The sequence below is a fragment of the Chanodichthys erythropterus genome, chromosome 10, assembly GCF_024489055.1.
Source record: "Chanodichthys erythropterus isolate Z2021 chromosome 10, ASM2448905v1, whole genome shotgun sequence".
Classification (NCBI taxonomy): Eukaryota; Metazoa; Chordata; class Actinopteri; order Cypriniformes; family Xenocyprididae; genus Chanodichthys; species Chanodichthys erythropterus.
This window is the reverse complement of record NC_090230.1, coordinates 17,175,967-17,190,079: the sequence shown is the minus strand read 5'-3', so window position 1 is coordinate 17,190,079 and position 14,113 is coordinate 17,175,967. Positions and strand designations below refer to the sequence as shown.

General features: G+C 42.4%; 2 protein-coding genes across 3 annotated transcripts in view; both read left to right on the top strand.

Moving 5' to 3' along the window:
• Positions 1-6,482, top strand: part of LOC137027791 (complement factor H-like) — a 59,648-nt gene extending 53,166 nt beyond the window's left edge. Inside the window, exon 10 of the mRNA XM_067396316.1 lies at positions 6,364-6,482. Coding sequence (XP_067252417.1) covers positions 6,364-6,368 — 5 coding nt within the window. The 3' untranslated portion in view covers positions 6,369-6,482. The remainder of the gene's footprint in view (positions 1-6,363) is intronic.
• The window catches only part of LOC137027788 (complement factor H-like), an 80,536-nt gene that overhangs the window by 13,496 nt on the left and 52,927 nt on the right, over positions 1-14,113 (top strand). The window contains exon 1 of one of the 2 annotated variants that reach the window (XM_067396293.1): positions 7,247-7,381. The exons of the other annotated variant lie outside the window; for it this stretch is intronic. Coding sequence (XP_067252394.1) covers positions 7,312-7,381 — 70 coding nt within the window. The 5' untranslated portion in view covers positions 7,247-7,311. Of the gene's footprint in view, positions 1-7,246; positions 7,382-14,113 lie in introns of those variants that run through there. 2 annotated transcript variants of the gene reach the window in all.

Genomic DNA, 14,113 nt, shown 5'->3' with positions numbered 1-14,113 from the left:
GTACAGTTATCTGAAAACATAATCAATACCTGATCACCTTTTGTTTTTGCTTGTCTGGCAATTACAACAGCTCAAACAAACCTAATATTCAAGGGTCAAGGGTCAAGTGCCCAACTAAAGCAAACATAGTCCGTGTACTTTTGGGTCCATTCCTTTTTCGTTTTTTAACCACGTCAAGAAAAACAAAAAACGAATGGTTGTTGTATTTTTAAATGCTATGGTGAATACCAAAATTTAAATTAAATAAAAACCGAATACACAAATTCCATGTGCACAAAATAAATATTGACTTATTTTCAGATTTTGTTTATTACGTTTTGCATCTTTATAAACCAAAATTAAAAAAGGACAGATTAAAGTCGAAAAAATGTCAATTTACAAGTTTCCTTTTGTAAAATTGTTGTTTCCCCCACACTTTCGAGAGCCATGTCTCTGAAATATGATAATACATGACTTAAGGTGACCACCTGGCTATTGATCTGTTGCAAGACAGTAGATGTGATTTTGACAGATACATTTACAGCTATTACGCTATGTAAATACTGATTTACATTTGTTGGCAAACTTGGCATATGCGCCAATTAATGTTTCTGCTGGTGGGTGCCCACACTATTTGAGCAAGCAAATGTGATATCTGAGCATCCAGTTTTGTGCAAGGGAATCCGCCTGTGAGCGGAGAGATTCCTGCTCGCACAGATGCGCTCTCGCGATACAATAATGCGCTCTTGACATTTTTCATTGTAATAACGCCACAAAACCCGCATTAAATGAACTATTAACGTGTGAAGAAAGTCGTGTCTGAATTTCGCAATTTTGTATTGGTTAAAACAAATGGAGAATATCTCGTTTTTATGTAGTCTAGGTGCTCGACCATTTCCGTGCGTGGCGCTTGATCGCTGCAGTTCGTTGGAAATATTTAACATCAGGATGGATGATTACATGCTTTAATCCCCACCTAACAGAGCCAGATGAAAAAGTCACAGTAATTTAGATGTCGTTTTGGCCTTTATTCACATAAAAATGACGGGGATTGGGACCACAAGCGGAACTCGATCATGTTAGAGCGCGAAACAAGAGGCTTAAGGTTTAGAAATGTAATGTTTAGGTTAAAATATAAATGTACAAATAATAATAATAGTAGCTGGCTCTTGGAGTCATTGTATTGACGCCAAAGGAACAGGCACTAGAGGGCGCTTTAGCATCTGTGTGTATGACGCAAAACACTGGAAATTACATGTAGTATTTTTACATATTAAATAAGGTCCGTGTATTGCTTCACAATTCAATTTTCAGACCATACAATGCAAATGCAAAAATTAAAAAATTGAAACCAGACGTTAATTTTTGCTGTTTTTCGGTTACATCATAAATGGATATTTGCCATTTTTTCCCCCTTTTTCAATTTCACTTTTGCAAAATGATGACTTAAAAAACAATCATTTGAATAAACGAAACTAACCGATTTTCTTTTTTTCCATTTTCTGTCTTGTAATTGCGGCGTGGGCTGTACCATTAGCACAGGGGTGTGGCCACGGACTGCTGTCATCTCACTGTAACTGCTTTATTTACACTGCATGCATGTTGAGGAGTAGTTTAAAAGAATGGAGGATGACCTTTTTCACCCAAAGTGCTATCAGTTTTAATTATTAATATAATAACTGTGCTTAATATAGACAGTCCGGACTGGCCATCGCGAGCAGCTGGGAAAAGTAAAATCCCGGTGGCTTGGCTGATTTGGCACGTTGCCCAGCTTGTTTGTATTTAATTACTTATTCGTTATTACTTTATTTTATTAATATACAATACCCTTGGTCAGGGGGTGCATTTTACTTGTACAACCACGAGATCTCAGTTCATTTTCAGTGGGATTGGCAGCAGATGGAGGGCAGCTCAAGCAGCGCTTCCCAGATAGCAACACTGTGTCTGCCCAGATCCGGCCCACATCTGGCACATGCGGGATGATGATCTGGGCCACATGTGGCAGGAATGATGGCACTTGGGCGGACCGCTCCTGTTTGCCAGATCTGGACCACAAGCAGGCCATAGAAATGCCAAATGTCAGCCAAGAGCAAAGAACTGGACCTTATCTGATCCACAAAATATTTAAATATCATTTATAGAGTCATCTCAGCATTAAAAATCCTGTTATCAAGCAGAATCAGTGAAGGAAAGAAGGAAACAGAAAAAAAGAGATCAGCAGAAACACAAGAACTACAACTGACTTCAGCCACAGCCTTCGATGAAATCAACTGAAGATAAAAGACATTAAATCTCTGAAGATCTGATTAAACATCTCCACAAACAACATTACCAGCTTCACTTATTACTAACCAGACTGATTTTATTTCTGCCAGACGTCTACAGAAGCTCTTATTGAGAATTAACAGAAGTTTAACTCTCATGTTTGTTTCATTTAAGGTTACCATGATGGTGATTGATGCTTCAATTAGTTGGGCTCTTAACTTTTAACATATATATATTCATCTTCTCTGTCTGCTGTGGTAGTGTTTCTGTCAAACACATTAGTGGTAGCAAAGTAAACTGAAGTATGATCATATAATCATTATTAACTTTTGATGATTTTGTAATCATGAAATAGCCTGTTTCGCTTAAGTCATAATAATTGAATATAAATGTTACTGCAAAAAGAGATTCAGAAGTAATGCAGAAATCAGTTAGAATAGAAACTACTTTGACAAACACAGATATCAGTAATCAGCATATGTGTCTCAACGATGGTGACAATAAACAAAATATTTAGACAATCAGATCAGCGGCATAATGCTCTGATGCATTCTGGGAGTTTTATACTACAGTACCCAGCATGCATTGCGGCTTACACGATGCTTTTGATTGTCACCATAGTTGAGAATCATGTGCTGATTCTTGATGTCTTAGTGTGTCATCTGAAAATGCCTTTTTAAATAAATAATAAAAACAAAAATTTCTGCAATATAGCTCAAGCCACAGAAACAGTGTTTGTAATTTTTTTTTTTTTTTCATCTAAACAACATCATTGATTCAGACCATTTCATAATGATAGTAAAATCATCAACAGCTAACACCTGATTTCATTTCAATTTCTGTTGCTGCAGCTGCTAATGTGTTTGATAAACACACCATCACAACAGTCAGAAAAGACGGTAATATATGCATAAAGTTAAGAGCCCAACTAATGGAAACATCAATCACCATCATGGTAACCTTAAATGTATCAAACATGAGAGTTAAATTGAACTGTTAATTCTCAGTAAGATCTTCTGTAGACGTGTGACAGAAATAAAGTCAGTCTGGTTAGTAATAAGTGAAGCTGGTAATGCTGTTTGTGGAGTTGTTTAATCAGATCTTCAGTGATTTAATGTCTTTTATCTTCAGTTGATGTCCTCTAAGGCTGTGACTGAAGTCAGTTGTAGTTCTTGTGTTTCTGCTCATGTCTTTTTTTCTTCTTTCCTTCAGTGATTCTGCTTGATAACAGGATTGTTAATGTTGAAATGACTCTATAAATAATATATAAATATTGTGTGGATCAAATAAGGTCCAGTTCTTTGCTCTTGGCTGACATTTGGCATTTTTGTGGCCTGCTTGTGGTCCAGATCTGGCAAACAGGAGCGGTCCGCCCAAGTGCCATCATTCCTGCCACATGTGGGCCAGATCATCATTCCGCATGTGCCAGATGTGGGCAGGATCTGGGCCGACACAGTGTTGCTATCTGGGTTGCCAAGATCCAATATAGCATGAAAGATAAAAATACTACCAAGCGAAAATATACAAAACATTTATAAAAAAATACACAAAACATTGTTAAGTTTTTAGCTCTTGTTTGTAATACAATATTTGTACAGTAAACATGCAGATGTTTTCTTTAGCGGGCATCGTTTTTTACCACGGCAACCGCTTGAGCTTCCGCACTTCACACGCTTCTCATTCGCTTAAAATAACCTTAATTCCAATAAATTTATTTATTAAAATTAATTTTAATACAAATACTTTGATTTGGCACATTGCCCATCTTGTTTGTAGTTATTTATTGACCTATTCTGCATTATTTGTTAGCTGTGGTGTACCCAAATGATTACTGCGAGAATCCAGCATTCGATAATGAACAGAAATAAATCTTATAAGCCTATCTTAACAGCGCTATAGCTAGCCTATATAAAATATTTTAGGCTAGGCTAAAAACGAGAGCTAAAATCTAACAATTTTTTTAAAATGATGCTCAGTTTTTTTTAAATATATTTTCGCTTGGTAGTATTTTTATCTTTCATATAGGCCTATTGACGTGAAGGATCTTGGCAAGCCTGCCCTATCCCACTGAAAATGAACTGGGATCTCGTGGTTACTGTAGTCTACCAAGTAAAATGCACCCCCTGACCAAGGCCATAATGTATATTAATAAAATAAAGTAATAACGAACAAATAAATATAAACAAGCTGTGCCAAATCAGCTAAGCCACCTGGATTTCACTTTTCCCAGCTGCTCGCGATGGCCAGTCCGAGACTGCCTTATATTTAGCACAGTTATTAATAATAAAAATGATAGAGTGAAAAGATTGTCCTTTATGTTCATTCTTTTAAACTACTCCTCAACATGCATGCAGTGTAAATAAAGCAGTTACATCTGTGGGGGGCCACACCCCTGTGCTAATGGTACAGCCCACGGCACAAATTACAAGACAGAAAAAAATGAAAAAATAGAAATTCGGTTAGTTTCATTTATTCAAATGATTGTTTCTTAAGTCATCATTTTGCAAAAGTGAAATTGAGAAAAGGGGGAAAAAATGGCAAATATCCATTTATGATGTAACCGAAAAACAGCAGTTTTTCATTTTTGCATTTGCATTGTATGGTCTGAAAACTGAATTGTGAAGCGTTACACAGACCAAATAACAACTTGTATATCATTTATGTTATTTTTAATAAGACATTAATCTTGCATAAAGAAAATTGGCTTGTATCTGCTAAAGCTATTCATCAATGTTAAAATAAAAAACAAAGAAACTGCATTTACCATATTTCATTTCTGGTTTAAAAAAGGAAAAACGAATGGACGCAAAAGTACACGGACCAAACACTCATCTCCACGATGGTGACTTAAAAATTGTGATTTTCTCCTTTGGTGATTCTGCTTGTTATCATCAGGTGTCTTCAATAATGCTCAATCATCACTCAATAGAGTGCCTCAGGGATGACGCGTTTTTGTAGGCCAAACCGGAAGTTAGCGGCACACGGGTTCCCTCGACTGAAAGCCTATGCATTTTTCCCATAGACTTTTGGAAAATCGCAGAAAATAAGCTCTGTGTTTAACAAAGGGTTATGACACTTACATGTTTTGTCTATCAAGATAATCTTTACAAGTTAACACAACATATAGATTTTGAAGCCTAAATAAAGTCGTCAGATATAAAAGGCTATAGTATATATGATATATGTAGGCTATAAACGGACTACAGCACACCATGGCCGCGGATCAACATCGTCACCACCAAGCGTCCTCAAACTTTATTTAGAAAGCAACTATTTAAAAACATGCTCGCTGATTATGATCTGTGCTGTGTATGGATACTTATCCACTTTTTCATGAGAAATGCTGTCCAAATGTCCCGTTTTTAATGATGACGTCTAAAGTCCCCGCCAAAGAAAGTAGTCCTTTTTAGCAATTTGTTAGCAACTGCCGATTTTAAGACACAGTAAAAGTTTAAAAAATCACAAGTGGGTTATAATTGGTGTGTTTTATGTCATAGATCAAAACGTGAAAGTATTTAGAGGCTTTGTTAATTACAAACCCATAGACTTCACGGCGTTGGAACCGGAACTCCTAATATGCTAACTCGATTCAGGGTTTTGCCTACAAAAACGCGTCATCCCTGGGGCACTCTATTAAACACTTATTTATCTCATTAACTTTAACACTGCTTCAATGGGTAGAATGAAAAATATGGCAGGACTCTTACTTTCTGATCCCTGGTCTATACACCTCTGAGCTCAATCTGGAATTTTTTTTTTTTTTTTTTTTTTTTTTAAATGAATTTTGATTAATATAAAAAAATCAAGGTTTTTATTTATTTATTTATTTTTACAAACTTTGGAAACAGCATTGCTAAAATTGAAAACCTAATTTAAAATGAACATAAAATAAAATAGCTCATATAATCTTTAGTTTTACATTTAGGTGCAATGTATTTAAAAAATGTTGACCCTATTCATTGAATGTGCCAAAACTCAGCTACATGACAAACATTTACCTTTAAAATGAAAGACCTTTGAGTTTAACATTTCAATGTTTACCAAAAGTCCACAGTGTAAGATCCAGTAAATGACATCCAGTATTTACAGATTAAAAAGGCAAACTTTTTCTTTTTTCAGTGTGAGATAAGGAGGATCATCTATTCTAGGTCATCTGGGAGACAACAACAGTTTCAGTCATTCAGTTTTAAGCATGTTCGGATACTTTAAGAGTAATCATCAAGTTAAACTCTTTGTCTATATTAATGCAGTAGGAGTTATATATTTTGCAATGTTTGAAAGATTGAAATATGTGAATATTTTAAAACATCTTTCATCTCACTCATTTCTGTAGTTTTTTTTTTTTTTTTTTTTTTTACATTGTCCTAAGGGACAGATTAATTAATCTAATACTTTTCTTCTTTGAATGTAAATAACACTAGTCAGTGAAAAAAAAAAATTCTAAGTAGTTGATCCTGTAAAGCACAGTAGTGAACACATGAAATATTTTGGAACTTTCTTTTTGCTTCCTGGTTACATAAATGTGATTTAAGAAGTTTGGCTTTTTGTCCTTTAATTTGTCCAAATGACAGAAAAGCTACTTGTGATGTCGACCCAAAATGAGATTTCTGTAAACATTCTTGACTTTTTTTTTATTTGTCTTTTGGTTGTTTTTCTTTAGTTGTGCACAAAGTGAAGGCAAGTTAATTTTTTTGATGATGTTGTTCATCTTAATGTCCTTTTCAATTACATTTAATTGACTTGAATTTAGACGTTACACATATTATAAAGCAGGTCCCAGCAGATTATAAAATCCATTTGTGAAATAGACTCTTGATGAGACTGAAAGTGAACTGCATGATACAGTAGATTATCACTGTATTTTGATGTGTTCAGTTGACAGCTGTAAACATCAGACAAAAATTACTTTTCTTTTAAACAAAATATCCTTCTGCACAGCCATATATATCTGGCTGGTAGAAAAGAGTCCTCCTTTTGACTTAGTAAATGATTAACTTTTTGATCCATCATCATACAAAAAGAGACAGAAAACAAAAGTTTCAGTCATTTGTGAAATGAGAGTTCAAAATGAGACTTCCTGTACAAATCATCTGCTTTTCCTTTTTTCTATTTTCTGTCACTGTTGTGCGAGGTCAAGGTGAGTTTATTCATTTTTAATATGTAGAATATTATCCATATTATAATCACACCCAACATTTACCTTAAATGTTTTTTTAAGATGTGTTGACTAGTACATCTTTGTGTAACATTTGTTTGTACTTTGCGAAATGTTGTTGAGAGGATATTAAATATGAAAATAGAGAAACAGTTTAGAAAGATTCATATACAATGATGATAAAACAGTGAACGTGAACTGCAGGTTTTGCTGGATTGTATAAGGGGAATTCACTGCTGGCAAAATGGACTTTCAATAAAACTTTTCTGCCTATTCAGTAGAAAGGAAGGGAAAAAATGAAATCGTTGATACCTGACTAGAGAAAAAGGCCATGTGTCTTCCTTTTTGCCAAATTGGAAAAGTTTAACACCCATAATGCACAGGGCATGTTGTCATCAGTCAAATAACACCTTGCTTTAGCAGGAAATACTCCTTAGCACATTTTTAGCCATAATTGTCTTGACTTTACAACCTCGAGGTTTACAGTGAACATTTCAAACTGAATGACCACAAACACAGTGTTTTAGGCCAAAGGAAATCACCATTTCGCCAGTTCTGCCCCAACTAACAGAATTCTGTTATAAGAACATTCTCTAAATATTCAGTGTTGGTTCTGAGAAAATTAACCTCTTAAGGCGAGACACTACAGGTGAATAGGGATTTTTTTTTAATTAAAAGATATCACTGTGAAACTTCTCCAGATTATTACTGGCATAAACATAAGAAAAAAATGTATTACAAGTTTTGTGTAAATGTATGTTTTAATATGCAAATGAGGCCTTATATACTTAAATATATGCTAATTTGCATACATTTCCAAAAACAAAATCTGAAAATTGGAAAGGTCCAGGTTTAAAATTTTTGGTTCTATTTGTTGACATATTAGATGAAAGGGCTTTTACAGAAGGGATTCTGGATATCTTATTTTGTGCTTTAGTAAATTAGAGAACACTGACAATAGCCTTTAAAAAAACCTATTTTCGCCATGTTTTTTTGAGTAAAATGACCTGTAACTCAGGATAGGAATGATATATCAACAAATCCCTCTGTAAAAGCCTTCAGAATATAGCTAAGTATAAGTCTGGAAAGGTTGGTGCTTGTAGGTGCTACTGAAGTGGAGATATCTGACTCTGAGTGTGAGAAAAAACTCATTTTGAGAAAACGGCCTTTAAAGTTTTTATATTGTATAATTTCATTTATTTCTATTGAAACCCAACCTACAAACAAAATATATATTCAGTTTATTAATATCAGTATTATTTAATATTTAAAACACATGGAAATTGATAAATGAATAAATTATTAATAACAATAGCCTTAAGCTGAAGAGAACTACCATAACAAACACACATAACAGCAGTCACAAAAACTGCAAACTTCTGCAGTACCTATCTCTCTCACACAGACTACACTCCAGCAACACACTACTACAAAACCCACGATTCTGTGGATCGATGTTAATTTTCAGCCCTGATCCAGCACAGTTAGGACAACATAAACCACTGACTAATTCATACAATCGTGTGACGTGAATTATGAGCCATTCCTGTGTGGCGCGGCTGTCATTCCCAATCCCTCCAACACACTCTTTCCCTTTCCAAACAATAGGTTACGCGATGAGACACTCGCTGATGGGGTTTCATCGTCTAATCTGTTGTTTACTTTCTTTTTTACTAGCTTTTGCAAGTGACAGCTGTTGCTGTATTTTCAGTGAAATTTTATGAATTGATTTCGGTGCTGTCGTATTTTCTCTCAGGCGCAGAATAAACAAGGAAGCGTGACGCCTGAGAACCAATCACGTAGACGGAAATTCACATGATCAATCAGATGTGGTTTTCGGCTGTAGATTCCCCGGCAAACTTTCGCGGTTGGTTATTTCTACAAAGGAAATGTCCATATTTGGATTAGACAGCGCTGTTAATGAGACTGAGAGCTTTACAATGATACAAGGCATGACATGTTTCTGTGAATGGAGACGGCACAGGAGCTCGAGTTAGAATGCTAACTTTTGGTGATTTCCGATAGAAATCTAAAGGCGCAAGTTGACAAAATATAATGAAATAACCACCTTAATGTGTAAAGCTTACATGTTAAGGGAGCAAACTGGCCCAAAATCTCAAAATTGACCACTGCATGAAAAAAAATTATGTTTTCACCTGCCGTGTCTCGCCTTAACTGTCACGATCCCGCTGGCGGGACGCCTCTCAGCCAGCACACCCATGTAGGGCCCACATGGTTTAGCCCAGATGAAATGAAAATTGTTCAGAGTGCACACTACACACTAATGTAACACTGAATCAGTGTTGGATTTAATGAGATAATTAAGTAATTAATTGAGTGATGATTGAGAATTAATGAAGATAGCTGCTGTTAACAAGAAGAATGAATGAAAGAAAGAAAGAAACAACAAGAACAGAAAAAATCGAAACACTAGAACTACAACTGAGTTCAGCCGCAGCCTTAGATGAAATCAACTGAAGATAAAAGAAGACATTGAATCTCTCCAGATCTCAGCAGAGGATTAAACAACTCCATATACAGAAGCTCTTATTGAGAATTAAGAGAGAGTTTTTTTGTTGTTGATGTTTTATTGATTTTTTTTTATGTTACCATCATGGTGATCAGAGTTTACTTTAGTTGAGTAGTTTGACTTGTTTTTATAATGTCAGGGTTCCCTTTCGATACTTCACTCGTACTGCGTATGGGGAAAGGTCTCCCTTTTTCCCCGCTGCTGAAGCCTTTTTCAATAACGCAGTGTAACTGCACCGTCATTGGTTCACTCATAGACAAGTTGTTGAACCAATGGCGGCGCGGCATAGCTGCGCAGCCTATGGCGACAAAGCGCGCGAATATTCCCGCCGAAATGGGCGGGGTATAGGGCTATATAAGCAGGCGTTTCGCCATAGGATTTCAGTGTTTTCTCCTTCAGCGACGACATCTACTTCTCTTCGCTGATCTCCGCCTGAAGCCGAAGAAGCTCGCCGCCTTCTGCTCTCGCCGCCGTCTGAAGAGGCTCCCGCAGCGGACTCGCCTGGACTCGCCGGTGGAAGAAAGCGCCGGCGCCCTCGCGGACTGCAGCTTCTAGCGCCGTCGCCGAGCCGCCGCCTCCCGCTTCCCCGCTTCCGGCCGCTTCCTGTGCGTCCCCTGCCGCCATCCGGCGCGCCGCCTGAGAGCTTCATCCGCGGCTTAAACGCCGCTCTAAAAGAGCGATTTCCAGCGGTTTTCACCGCTTTAAGAGCTTCCGCGGCCCTCGCCGCTCTAAAAGAGCCACCCAATTGCCGTTTTCACGGCAGCGGCGTCTCACGATGCCCCGCCACTCATGTGGTACTTGCAGGGCCCCCCTGCACGACGACGATGGACACAGCGAGTGTGTCGCTTGCCTGGGCAAGCCCCACGCAGACGGCGCGCTCGCTGGAGACTCATGCCCGCACTGCGAGTGTATGAGTCTCGCTTCCCTGCGCTCGCGGGTCGCCTTCTTCACTGAGGGCGATCTCGCCGCTCGCGCCCTCCCGTCTCCTTCCTCCCGCGGTCCGGCGAGGAAAAGACAGCGGGGTAGAGCGACTCAGCGCCAGGAGTTGAGCGAGCTCACGCCGGCCCAGCCCCGCGTGCCTCGCCCTCTCCTCCCAGGGAACTCTCTCCAGTTCTGTTCTCTCGCCCTGAGCAGCGTCCCTCCGCAGAAGCGAGTGACCTCGTCTCATTCGGGGGAACAGACGACGAACAAGACGACTCCATGTCTCTTGCGGCTTCCGAAGCGGAAGGATGGGCTGGCGAGCCGGAAGACCCCGCTCCACCGCCTCCCTTGGAACCCATCGAGCATGGCCAGGGCATGGATGCCGAGCTCTTCCGCATCCTGTCTAGAGCCGTTGAAGAGCTGGACCTCGAGTGGGCCCCTCCAGAGGAGCCGTCTCGCAGCCGCCTGGACGAATGGTTTCTGCCAGGCCGCCGCCAAGCACCTCGCCAGCGTTCAGCGCCCTTCTTTCCTGAGGTCCACGAAGAGCTGACGAAGTCGTGGCGCGCTCCTTACTCTGCCCGCCTCCACACTACGCACCGCTCCGCCCTCACCGCCGTCGACGGCGCCGAGGAGAAGGGATACGAGCGCTTGCCACCCCTAGATGAAGCGGTGGCTGCTCACCTCTGTCCTCCCGCGGCTGTGGGTTGGAAGACGAAGAGGGCCCTTCCTTCCAAGCCCTGTCGGACCACCTCTACTCTGGCTGGACGGGCTTACACCTCGGCGGGCCAAGCTGCCTCTGCGCTCCACACCATGGCCATATTTCAAGCATTCCAGGCCAAACTCCTCCGCTCTCTGGATGAGTCTGGAATCGACGCGCCAGCCTTCAAAGATCTCCGCAGCGCCACGGATCTTGCCCTGCGAGCTACGAAGGCTACGGCCCAGGCCATCGGTCGTTCCATGGCCAGCCTGGTCGTGTTGGAGCGCCACCTGTGGCTCAACCTAACGGAGATCAAAGACCTAGACAAGACGGCCTTCTTAGACGCCCCGGTCTCGCCTTCTGGTCTCTTCGGGCCTGCAGTGGATGGCTTCACTGAGCGCTTTACTGCCGCGCAGAAATCGTCTCAGGCTATGAGGCATTTCTTGCCTAAGCGCTCCAGCTCCGCTTCTGCGTCTAGCCGCCCCAGGACTGCGCCGGCTCAGCAGAACAAACCAGCCCCACCTGCAACACAGGCAGCGCCGCCCCAGGAGCATCGCCAGCGCTCGCGCCCTGCGAAGCGCCCTCCCTTCCCGAGGCGCCAGGGACCCCGGCCCAGGATTGTGCTGGACCCGGTGCCTCCGAAGTCGTCCTGATTCGTCGGACAGGAAGAGGATGGGGGACCGTCCCGTTACAACCGGACCACCCCAAAAGCTCCCACGGGTAATTTCCCCTCCGCCTCGTTTATTTCCGGGCGTGGGAAACATACTCCAAGTGACAGCTGGGCCCACACCTGTTGCGCCCACTCCAAACGCCGTTTTCACGGCGGACAAATTTTTACCTCATCACAAAAAGAGCAAATTTCCTCTTCCACCCCTCGCGGTGTACGACCCTCTCAACGGCGGTCTGTCACCCAACATTATTCAACCCCTAGCCACTCGGGCCGAGGCCTGGCAGGCCATCCCCGATGTGTCAGAATGGGTCATGGGGATCGTAAACCAGGGCTACTCGCTCCAGTTTGCACGACGGCCCCCCGCTTCGCCGGGGTGCTTCAAACATCGGTCAATCCGGACGACGCTCATGTCCTCCGGGCCGAAGTCATGTCGTTGCTGGAAAAAGGAGCTGTGGAAATGGTTCCTCCGTCAGAGAGCGAGACAGGCTTTTACAGCCGCTACTTTCTGGTCCCCAAAAGGATGGCGGTCTCAGACCCATCCTAGACCTCAGGCTTTTGAATCACTCCCTCATGAGACGGAAGTTCAAAATGCTGACGCTGAAGCAGATCCTCGCGCACATTTGCCCCGAGGACTGGTTCTGCTCGCTGGACCTGAAGGATGCGTATTTTCACATCCAGATAGCCCCCCGTCACAGACGATTCTTGAGATTCGCATACGAAGGGGTGGCATACCAATATACGGTCCTGCCCTTCGGGCTGTCTCTGGCTCCCCGCACTTTCACCAAGTGCATGGACGCGGCGCTTTCCCCTCTGAGACAGATGGGAATCCGGGTTCTGAATTATCTCGACGACTGGCTCATCTTAGCCCGTTCGCGAGACGAGCTGGAACGCCACAGATCCGTGCTCCTCAGCCATCTACAATGCCTGGGTCTCAGGGTCAACTTAGCCAAGAGCTCGCTATGCCCCACTCAACGAATCTCGTTTCTGGGAGCGGTTTTCGACTCGGTCCGTATGACGGCAGTAGTCTCGCCAGAGCGCGCCCTGGCAATTCAGCAGCTCACGGCATCTGTCACGAACAAAGCCTATCTCCCTCTGAAGTTTTTCCAGAGGCTGCTAGGGCTGATGGCTTCCGCCTCCCCGGTGCTGCAGCTAGGCCTTCTTCGGATGCGGCCTCTTCAGTACTGGTTGAAGTTCCGGGTTCCTCCCAGCGCATGGCGGCACGGCCGCCTATGTCTCAAGGTCAATCGGGCCTGTCTTCTAGCCCTGAAACCTTGGATGGATCCAGTATGGTTCCAACGCGGAGTCCCTTTACAGGCGGTCTCACGGAGGACGGTGCTCTCAACAGACGCCTCCAACTTGGGCTGGGGCGCTGTGTGCGAGGGCAGACCGGCCTTCGGCTCGTGGAGCCACGAGGAAAGCCATCTACACATCAACTGTCTAGAGATGCTAGCAGTGATGAAAGCCCTTCAGTTCTTTCAGGCTTACTTGACGGGACGTCATGTTCTAGTTCGGTCAGACAGTATGACGGTGGTGTCATACCTGAACCACCAAGGCGGTCTTTCGTCCAGCCGCTTATGCGCTCTGGCGAAACGTCTGCTGGAATGGGCTCTTCCGAGGCTTCAGTCGCTCAGAGCGACTCATGTTCCTGGCAGGAACAATCTGGGTGCGGACATGTTGTCACGGAGCAACATCCCCTCCGACGAGTGGATGCTCCACCCCCAAGTGGTCCTCACGATCTGGGAGTTCTTCGGGAAGGCAGAGGTAGACCTCTTCGCCTCAGAAGACAACTCTCATTGCCCAACATTTTTCTCGAAGGAAGTAGATGCTCTGGCCCACACATGGCCCAGCACGCTCCTTTATGCTTTCCCTCCGATCGCACTGATCCCCCAGGTCATC